This window comes from Fulmarus glacialis, unplaced genomic scaffold (assembly GCF_000690835.1).
Source record: "Fulmarus glacialis isolate BGI_N327 unplaced genomic scaffold, ASM69083v1 scaffold7415, whole genome shotgun sequence".
NCBI classification, from domain to species: domain Eukaryota; kingdom Metazoa; phylum Chordata; class Aves; order Procellariiformes; family Procellariidae; genus Fulmarus; species Fulmarus glacialis.
Window position 1 is genome coordinate 83,198 of NW_009214849.1, and position 11,376 is coordinate 94,573.

An 11,376-nucleotide genomic window follows, 5' to 3' on the forward strand; every position below is an offset into this window, starting at 1 on the left:
CATTCCAAAGCTCAATTCCATTTCAATGGTTTAGATTTTGGTGTAATCACAAATGAAACTAGTATTTCATTAGCAGCATTTTCTCATTAATAATAATAATTAGGAAAAAGATGATGGAACTAATTACACAAAAGAGAATGACGGAGTGACAGTCTTCTGCACGGAACAACCAAGAAATAGAAAGGAACATGACTTGAATATAACAGTATGAAGGTAAGCATCGTATTTCAGAGCGAGTAACATTTAAAGCGCATTAGCAGTATGTGTCAGCAGAAGACATTTAGATATATGAGTTAAGTGTACATTATGATTTATGATGCAAATATAGTAATTTCAACCTTTGTGCATGCCCACATTTATTACTGTATTATCAACTTCATTACATTATTTTCTGCCCACTGAATCATTTAACTGAGTCACTGATATACACAAACTTTTACAACCTACTGTCAGAGGACAATTTAGACCTTAACAGACACGAACCGCTGAGGTGCTGGTGTGTCAGATTCCAGTAGCTCCCCTTGGTAAGCATTCAGGGTGCATATCCCCAGGGAACGGAATAGCACAGAATGCCACAGGAAGGAGGGGTACCACTTCAGAGGTTAGGACATTTCCCTCTGAATTACTGTTTAATGGCTATCCCAGAACACTAAAGGGTATCTTGTCAGCAGAGACTTCATCTCACATATCAAACAGAAATCAAATTCTCTCACTTTTGTCATAAGAAATCCTGTTTGTACTTCCCATAGGAGAAGGGTGTTAAGACTAATGCCTTTATCAGGTTAACCTGGATAATTAGTCTGTCTATCCAATGCACTGTTACTTCAAATAGCAAGAGATTTTCTTCCTTTCTTTGAACAGCAGTGCCACTGGTATTTTTATGAGGTTTGCAGGATCCTGCCACGGGACGGGCATTAGTCAATACCAGACTAAGTAACACAGGACACATCAGCATACGGGTCCTGATTCTGAGACATAAATGAACCGTTGTTTTCAACAATTTGGGGATTCAACCACTTCCTAAATCTGTCTATTATGGTTGCTTACAGACGGACTGTCCTAACACCTATGTACTTGGTGCATTAAGATGTAACTTTGACCACTGTAACAGATTAAAAAAAAGAACAAGTCTGAATGTTTCATTTATGAACAAGTAAAGCATACAAAGAGCATGCAAGTTCAACTACATTTTCTTGTTTGCCTTGTAAAGCAGATAGTAATTTTACAAAAACAGTTAAAGAGATTAGTTTCTTAAAGCTGAAATGTTACTAATATAAACTTTGTAACAAATGTAACTAAATTTAAAATACTTAACTTTCACTACTTTCATAACTTGTTTATATGTTACACGTCAATTTTGCTGAGAACACAGGCCTTTTCATGTATACTGAGGCAACTTCATTTTCAGGTGTCTATGTACTAATGCAATGCCACTCTTCTTAATAATTCTCCCCTCCTGTAAAAACCAGAAGGGGATCCTATAGAGGAATGCTCTTGATTTAAAAAACAACAGCAACAATCAAACAGAAAACACACCCCAAAAACCTCCCTACACAACACCACCACCACAATTCAACATTCATTTCTTCTATTGGAAAAGAAGGCATTATTGTCTCCTTTCTTTTCCCTACCTTGCTGTTGTATGTGGATGCACGTCACTTAAATCTAAACCCATTTGTAACACTTCCAGAAGAATACAAAACGTTTTTTTGGTAATTCATATTGGACCACAAAAATACAGAACTTAGTCAATGGAACAAAGGAAAAAAAATTAAACATTTCAAACAGTTGCATCAACAGACCCTCCCATTGATGGTACTATGCTATATTCCCCCATACCCAGTAAAAGTGATTTTAGTAGAAAAAAAAATTCTGGCAGTGTTTATAAACTGCTAGGTCCTCTAAGAAAAGAATCAGCCTAGTAGGCCCAGTGAACATATCTACTCTTAAACTAAAAGTAGTAAAATAAACTTATATACTCTTACCTCCAATAATGTGTAGAATTCGTCCATTTTTTTGAGTAACCAAAATCCTGTGATGTCCAGTGTCTGCTATTACCAGCCTTTCTCCTGAATTATCTACGGTCACTTTGCCAGGAAACAGCAGCGGAGAAGGTGGGAGGGAATCTCTGTATAGCTTTATTCCAATCTTGTTATCTTTGATCTGTCCTCTCTCCTTGTAGAATTTCAGTGTTACAGAAGTAAATAAAAACAACTTCTCTCTGTGTCCCTCTCCAACAAGTGAAAACAGCATATTTCCACGAGGCCCGAGAATGACCAGAGTTGGCCAACAGGACACTTCTAGTTCATGCCACAGTGTTGCATCTGCATCATTTACTACAGGGTGGACAATATTATACTTCAGAACGGCACTTTTAATGTTATCCAGAACTTTTTCATTTGGGAATTTCGCTGAATGGACACCAACAACAATAAGACCATCTGAAAGGAAAAAAAAAGTCGTGCATTGAAACATATTTGTATTTGAATTACAAAACAGTAAAAATGAAGCACAGTTATCTCACAATGTGACTGACTGCTTTCCAGAATGAAGGAGGATTTGAACAAACAAAAAGCAATTACATCTCAGTAGGAACATAGATAGCTACGTATACAAAATACTGAAACTCAGAAATAATGTTTCAGTAAAATTACTGAACTTTAGGACCATTACTTCCCCAGCTGGTTGACATTTAACATGTCATAAATTGTTCTGAACCTCCACCTACTGAAGTAGAAAATACTTTCAAAATAATTATGGGTAAGCTGTAGCAGTTCAACTGATACTTTAAAATGAATTCTTTTCCACAGTTAACTAGGAATCACAAAAGTAACACTGAACTGTGGAAGTCCAGAGTTACCTTTATCTATCTCTAGATGAACAGTAAAAAAATAATGTATAGGCTTCTGAAATCAATACAGTATTCTATATTTCAAATAAAAATGGCAGCACTGACAACTATGACAAAATGACAAATAGCACTTGTTACAAACCAGGCAGGCTTGAACCCTTTTCCTTAAAAAAAAAAAAAAAAAAAAAGAAAAAGAAAAGGGAAAAGAGGATTAAATCATTGATTTTTGCCCCCGCCCCCCAATTTCTGTATTTGGTTAATAAAGACGATGAAGAGTTTAGGTTTTCCCATAGCAGGGATAACTGCACTTGAAATCCTAGTACGAAGGTGTTGCATAAGCATAAAGTAATATAATTCTACTTATATACACTGCATACATAATACCAACCCTAAAATTGATCAAAAGCACACAATTATGAGCTTCCTCGAATTGCTTGCTTATTTTCTTAGTTTTATGAAATTCAAACACAGAAATAAAAATCTATGGCTCAGACTTCAGCTGCTTTTCCCTTGTGGTAAGAAATAAATCTACTTCCACCCCAAGTAGGCAATTATGTAAGCAGCCCCAAATTTTCCATTCCCCCTTCCTACCAACAGAAGAAGAATGAAGAGCCTTTTTTCAAGCCTTCAATCAAGCCACTTTTCAGTACTTTCCAGAAGCAAAAAAAGAGGGGGGAAAAGAAAACAAAAAAAGACTACATCCTTTTTCAGGGCTTTATATTATGTTTTATTAGCATAATCTCTACCAAATGAAGTAAACTGTGCACATGACATCAATACCATATTTTGTCCCACTTTGTACTTAAAAAATACTACTAGCCATAAGAATAACCTTGTTATAGTCGAAGTAACTCGTCCATTCTAACTAAAGTAAGGAAGATAACAACAGTAACCATGCAGTTGTAGAAAGCTGCAATACAATAATTTTAAACCAGAACTGTTAATCTGATGGAAATCCTTACACATTAATCTTACTACTTAAGAAAAAATCACTCATGTGATAGCGCAAGCATTTTATAACCACAAATAACAATTGGGATCTTTTTATTTCTTTGTCCAAGTAAAAGTTTTAAATTTTCAGCTGATCTTTTGTGTTATTTTGAGGAGAGGAGGGAAAGGAAAATATCCTTAGAGTTGACACCCAACTTCAGTTAATTTTACCACAGTATTAGAAATTATTTTGACAACAACAAAAAAAAGTACTCCTCCCCGCCACCCCAGTCAGGTCTGTAAAAACATTTAGCATTTATAAACCCTTTTATCAGTAGCATTCAAATATCTGCCTTCCCCCAGTCACCAATGTCTATAGGTGGAGTCCTTGTAGTACCATACTTTTTCAGTAATACAAGTAATACCAAAAAGCAAAGAAGACTTGGAGTCTGTACAGGGTGGCATGGAGGAAGAACAGCCATTACCCAATCTAACCCAATTCTGATGATGCTTATACTCTGAAACATGACGAGTGTAGATCCTTGAAGTACTTCATAAGGTTCTTAAATCAGACTAATTTGTGCTCATACAAATACTCACTGTAATTGAAAATGTTGCATTGTGCTACTATAGACAAAATAGGTTTGGCTGAATAGCTATTAAATTTAGATAAGCAGGATACAATTTAGTTATAAAGGGTAAAGGCAGATGTGCAATGTGAATCTCTAAGCAAGCAAGTTCTGTTATTTGGTGCTTACTCTAATATTCTTATGCTTTATCCTAAACAACAGCCAACGGAAATAGCCCTCCTGAAAGGACACTCATCTAGAAAAGACAATTTTTAAAATAAACGTTTTCTCAGCAAAGTTTTAAGAAGACTTGAGAGTATGAACTGTTTCAGTTACTTGTAGTATTTTTAGAAGGCCATTTTCTTCTCATTCAAATATAACCATTTGTTACAACAGGAAAAGACTTCATCAGTTTATCACAAATCTAATCGGAACATAACCTAAATATTTCCAATCACCTTGCTAATTAATTTATTTCTCATCTCCTAGCTTCTCATAGTTGCTAGAACAGTACCCCTCTTTCCCCCAGTTTTTCTCTCTTCACTCTTCCAGTTGCAATTAGCAAAATCCAGAACTAGCTCTCTGAGAAGGAAAACCACACACAAAGTAACTTTTTGCAGCTTGCATAATGCACCTTTCTCCTTATCAAAGAAAATAATTTTATTTATTTAGCATTCTAGCATTTTAATTTTTAATCCGCAAGAACTGTACTTTCTTCTGCAATAACTCACCTATCTTACACATTTTATTTCATTTAGCATCAACTGTTATGTGACACACAACAATTCATTCTAAACTGGAAATTTACATATCAGAACATTACTGTTATTTGGCATTTACTACCTAATCCATTAAAGGGCTTCACTATTTGTAAAACTTCAAGCAAATACGTAAAAATAAAATGCTTTTATAAAACAGTCCTCCAAAAGCCCTGCAGTTACAGGCAGTGGAGTTTACCATTACAAGAATGGTGAAACCTCTGATCAGAGAGGGCCTGAACCAGGGCCCAAAAAGTAACAACTGTAAACAACTGCATCCAAGGACATGGTTTGGAATGGAATATAGTATTTACTCTTATGCTTTTCTCCTGCCTTTACGGTAGAGGAGCAATCTGGCTAGCTGGACATCTTTGTTCTATCCTCACCTCTGGTTTTGTGGTAGAAATGTAAGAAAGGCAATTATTTCAGGTCTTAAATAGCTGTATTATTTGAGCTCAGATGAGTTTGTTTCCTTCTAAAAAAAAAAACGAATATAATCTCAGGTTGGCTTTTTATTCAGTTACAGAGAAATGGAAAATTATTTTTCTCTTTTAGCCCTTCTCCTCGACCATAAAAAAGCGTTAACGGAGAAGAACAGCATCTGCAGGAACAGTAATATTTCAATGTGACAGGAAAGAGCAAAGTGCTGCACAATAAAAGACTTAGTTGAATGTAACAATTTCATAGTGATTTTTTAATTCTGTATCTGTAACTGATAGAGTCTTTATCAATCCTATAGGCACAGCATGTTGCAATATCAGACAGCTGAAGATGCAGTATCATTAACTTCTGAACTCCAAACAGCAGGTCAAACATTTTAACTATAATAGGATCAGGAGCAGCACTTATATTTGTCCTTCAAAAATATCATTAAAGCTAGAAAGACAATTCTCTACTGAACACCTGAACAGCACAAATAAGTTATAACATCCTCTCATGAAGAAAAGTCTTGTGGAAACTGATGGATGCTATGCTGAGATATAAGAATATGCACACCATTTAAAACACTTTATTTGAAGGATTATACCAGAGCACAACGCTGGACTTACGCCAAGCTATTTCTGAATATTAAAAAGTACTCCCTCTTAAAGAAGTAATTTCTGGACTGCTGATAACATGAACTGCATATGCACTGGGGTTTAAAATAACTTTCTGAATGCCACTTGAAAAACAGAAATAGCACCACTGAAGATAGTGGCGAGAACATATCAGATAAAGATGCTAGGCGACATTTAATCCTATGGAAAGCAGTCTTCATTTTGAAACAGATCTCTTGAAGTTCCAGACAACAGAACTATGTGCATATGTAGAATGTACAATGATATATATAATGGTTTAGGATCACCCTAAAACTTCTTGTGTTCAGACTTCTCATGTCTGATAATCACACTGCTGAAGTTTCAACATATTCCACATAAGAGGGCATTTGAACCACATTAAAAAAAATACTAGAGTATCAAAAATATATGTACACAATGTACAATCAAAAAAAGACACTGCTGTGAACTGTACCAATACTGAGGTTTGTTCTTAGTTATGCAGAAAAATATAGTCAACATTCCTTCAAATATTCAAACGATAGATTAAAGATCCGAATGCATTATGAGATAGATGCTTTGTCAGAGTAAGATGTTTTCATTCTGATTAATATTGTTTGCTAGGTCAGCACCCTCTGCCACTTCTATAGCACGATAAATGTATGCATGAAATGTGTAAATAAATGCTAACTTTACAAATCTAAAGTTTAGTAAAGCTGCAGTTTCACTATATATTTAATCTAACTTGCTGCTGCCAAAAGAAATCGTGTCGCTCATCCTTTGCGCCGAAACCAGTTTTTGCAATAATGAGCTGATAGATTTTGGAATCAACCCAACCAGAAGTGAACCCGTCCCCCATCCCCTGAAAGGAGAAGGGATTTCCATTAACTAAAGAAAAGAGTAGATGAAAATAGAATGAAACTCCAGAATGAGGTCGAATACCGAGATACCTGCATTAATATATCTAGATATTCTTAAAGCATTTTTATATATCCGACATCCTTTTTAATTTAGTCTTATTCCTCCAATCTTTATCTTTCTCAAGTTTCTCAAATCAACAACTCTCCTCTTTCTCCTAGTGATAGTAAATTATGCTTGCCTTTGGTGAAGAAGATGCACCTTGACATAAAACCATCTACTGAAGTATTTTTCTATGGCTTAAAAACCCACAACCCTTACTGCCTTGATATATTTAACCAATATATTTAAACATACATACTTCAATATATAGCCTTATACTACTGTAATGCTAAAATTTACACACAAAGAAAGATTAAATAATCCTGAAAAGGCCAAAAATCAAAACATGAAAACAATGAAAAGGGAGGTCTACAGTGAAAAAAACTAATGTATTTTTCTTTTTGTTTGAACCATCAACCTTAATCTCTTCCTGAATCCAACTGCTATCCTCTGTTTCCTAACACATTAAATTTAAGATTAATGTTACACACACCTGCTCTTCTTTCCTTTTACCTCCACTTGTTTTTCCACTTTCATCCCAAGTAGCTTTTTTCTAACTCCGGTTCCTGTAGGAACAGGACAGCTCAAATCCAGAAAGAACTTATTAGGATAGCTCAAATGCAAAAAGAATTTATCACCTATCAGCAAAGTACTTTTCTCAAGTAATAACTCCCATGACAGGAAGTTTAATACAAGTCAAACAAAGAAAAGTGTCTCCAAGTGAACCTCCAGTTCAGTTCAAAGTGCTGCAGCCTCTTCTACACCAGTATAGAGATGTTCAAATACTTTAAAGAGAAAGCTTATGGGGAGAGGTTGTTAAAATTAATTTTTTGTTATCAACTGATTTAACAGCTTAAACAGTTTTTTCTTAAAAAACAGATTCAGGATATGACAGCTATATTAATACAATAACACCATACTACACAATGTTTATCATTTAAAGATATTATTCATTATATGATCAATGTAATCTGAAATTTCAATCTAGACCTTCTTCCCAGCATGCCTGATATCCACAGCAGTCCATTTATCATTTGCTAATCACCTTGCACTTAAAATTGCCTCCCTCCCAAAAAAACGTCATGACAGTTTTTCCTTATTAGATAAAGTTTCTCATAGCTAAAACATTATACCAGATCTCAAAGTTCTTCAAAGCAAACAGCTAAGCTTTTCAAGGTAGAAAAATTAGTTTGAGTCTTCTGTAAAGCGCTATGTAAACCTACAATATATAAGTGAACTACTTAAAGAACTTGAAATTTCAAACACGTTGTAATTTCTTTTTCTAGTGAAAGTAGGTAACACATGAAAATAAATGCTGCTAAAATTAAAATCAATCAGAAACGCCAATGGAGAATCAGAGACTTAAAAATTATAAGATAATGTTATTTTTATTACATATATATATTATGTTTAATATAATATTTTTAGGGCTGAAAGTAACACTGTTCTTCATCTCACTGTTCAGCCTATTAAATTATACAAGGTAAGTGCGTAGCTGATACATTCTGTATAAGACCACAGCTTATCTCTGACAAGTCCTCCGATGACAAGAGACTGCACTCTAAATAGTAATTACCCTGCATTTTTATTCACTCAGAGAGAGACATAAATTCACATCTGAGATGAAATCTAAAGAGCTTAATTCCCTCTCCAGAATACAGGACTATTAGTGGTATATAAGGTGATGCCAATACCAAAAAAATTCTAAACCAAGCTTACATATTTTGTTATTTCAGTTAGAATGGAAAAAACAAGTAATCTTAACTATGTTCTCCTCACAGTTGGTTCCTAAGTCAAGTGTAGAGGGTTACATACGCAGATTAACTTTGAGCCTGCGTCTTACATCCTTGCGTAGCTTTTTGCAAATAGCCTTATTTACGCAGATAGCAGATTTGGGTTTTAAGCATATATCCTGTTTCTTTAATTATACAGACACAACAGATACCTTATTTAACCCCATTTAAAAATGTGATGAGAGTATACAGAGTCACCTTTTTTAGGCTACTTAAAAGATAAGAAGACATTTTTAGGCACCCCTGAAATTTTGCCAGCTGTTTAGTAACCAGCAACAAAGTGACTCAGCTACTCTGCCTGCAACACTGCCAGGAAATTCTATTCCAAGCAAGCCAAAGCACTTTTACCTTTATCAGAGTACTGGTGCTCCAACGCGTGGAGATCAGGCAGCAGGTGCAAGCAATTGATGCAGCAGTAAGTAAAGAAATCCAACACCACAACTTTTCCACAGAGGTCTTTGTGAAGAGAAATAGGACCTTCAGTGTTTAACCACTGTAGATCTGGAATATGAATAACAGAGATACCCAGTTAGGGGAAGGGTATGGAAAGGCAGACACTTATACCTAATTTGCACAACACCACACAACGTTCCTAGCACGTTTCACTTAAAAAAAAGTGCAACATCACTTTCTACGCAGGTAGAAAAGCAAACCAAAAGTCATATATTTATCCAAGTCATCCTTATGTTCCACAATTCTTTGTAATTAGTAAATGAAAAGAAATATTATTAACAAGATTTAATGTAATATTGAAAGCATGGTTAATGTATTCATATAGGCACCTTTTAACTGAAAGAGCATGCAAGCCTCAAAACAATTTCCATACATTTTAAAACATGATCTACATTATTCAAACTCTAACAACGTCATACAGGCAACAACTATTTATTTAAAACTCACGTAAATGTTAGTAACCTAAAAAACTGTTAAACTCTTAACGATTTTTCCAGCAGTTCTGTAAATAACTAATTTCAGAGATGATTGAAATATTTTTGTGTTTGTAGTTTTGATCTTGATTTTCAAAGTTAGAAATGACAGGTATAAATTAATCCTGTTACATGAGAAGAAATACAACCCTTTCAGATATACCCCGTAGTACTCCTGGTCATTTATTTTAACCACTTGATATGAGACAGGAAAGCATTGTTTTCTCACTGGTAACTGATATTCCTCTGATCCCATAAAAAACTGGTATCAAGATATGAAATAAATATCCTAGAATATGGTCTGCTGTTGTTATCGCTCAACATTTCTGAAAATGGGGGGGGAAACAGATAGATTTGATACAATGCAAATTTTTGAAGGACTACTTTTAAAAAAATGTACAATGACCAATCTAAAAATCCTCAAAACTTCCACCCTGACAGTTTCAGCAAACTAAGTTCTTACTGTCCCAGGAAAAGTTATTGCTGCTAAAGTCATCAGGAGGCTTGTTTTCCGTTTCATTAAGAAGATTGGTCTCTACCTCCATATATTTATAAACATAAATGGATGCACGCACATTCAGATTTGGTGAAAATAACGAGAATAATTTATCAAGTTTATGCATTATTTCTGCATAAGGGCAATGCTTTACTGTTTATTTTTTAAAAGAGTAACTTATTTATTTTATGGCATTGCTCCCCTTTTCACTAAAGTTAAAATACCTTTCATAAAAAAATACTGGAAATGAAAAACGTTGGCTACCTATTTAAGCTCTTTTTAGAAGAGAAAATAAGCTTTGACAGACCACAGAAAGTGAAACAATACTAATGATAAAAGTGAAAATTCAATTCAGGGGTCCACATCTAGACAGAAAGAGCATTGACTTTGCTCCATTAGTTACAAGTCAGAATTCATTTCCATGATACGCCTGTGATTTCAACCCTGAAGTTTACCGCTGAGGTCTCTGTCTTGCAGTCAGATGTGAGCTCCCACAGTTCCAGGGAGCCTCACTAAGGTTACAAGGACCCTGAGCAGGACTTGCAAGATCTTACAAGACTTAACCTTTGATTTCACACTTAGCACAAAAAGAGATATAGAAACGCATGAAACGTGTGAAAGGGAAAAGGGCATACCGCTGAAGGAGGATGCCATCTCCCCCAGTTTGTATTATCAGGGACATGAAAATTGACAAGCACGGGTAAGTCGTGGGGAGAGAGAGCTGGGAAACATCCTAAGCGGCTGCAGTGAAACCAAGGGAGCGCAGGAGGAAGCTGTGAGAGTTGGTAAGGTTCTCACTATGACCAGAGGAGAGAGATGCCAATATACTATACAGAAAGCAAAGCCTTTATTAAAAAAAAAAGTAAATTCATGAAGCTAGTAAAAATTTAGAAGAGAGGCTTTAAAGAACAGTTTTTTGCAACCAGAAGCAAGGGGAGCATTTATAAAGGGGTTCTTTTTTCTCGATCTTTGGTCCTGGTGCTGTCAGGAGTGACATTTCCTGTAACTAGAAGTGCCTCTTAAAAAAGTAGCTAACGGGGCCGTTACTGCACGGCC

The 11,376-nt window shown here is 35.2% G+C and overlaps 1 protein-coding gene across 1 annotated transcript in view; it reads right to left on the minus strand.

Moving 5' to 3' along the window:
• NHLRC2 (NHL repeat containing 2) overlaps positions 1-10,974 on the minus strand; it is a 30,658-nt gene extending 19,684 nt beyond the window's left edge. Inside the window, exons 1-3 of the mRNA XM_009578710.1 lie at positions 10,956-10,974; positions 9,247-9,399; positions 1,986-2,441 (exon numbers count right to left, since the gene is read on the minus strand). Of these exons, the coding sequence (XP_009577005.1) occupies positions 1,986-2,441; positions 9,247-9,399; positions 10,956-10,974 (628 nt within the window). The remainder of the gene's footprint in view (positions 1-1,985; positions 2,442-9,246; positions 9,400-10,955) is intronic.
• Positions 10,975-11,376: the final 402 nt, after the last annotated feature.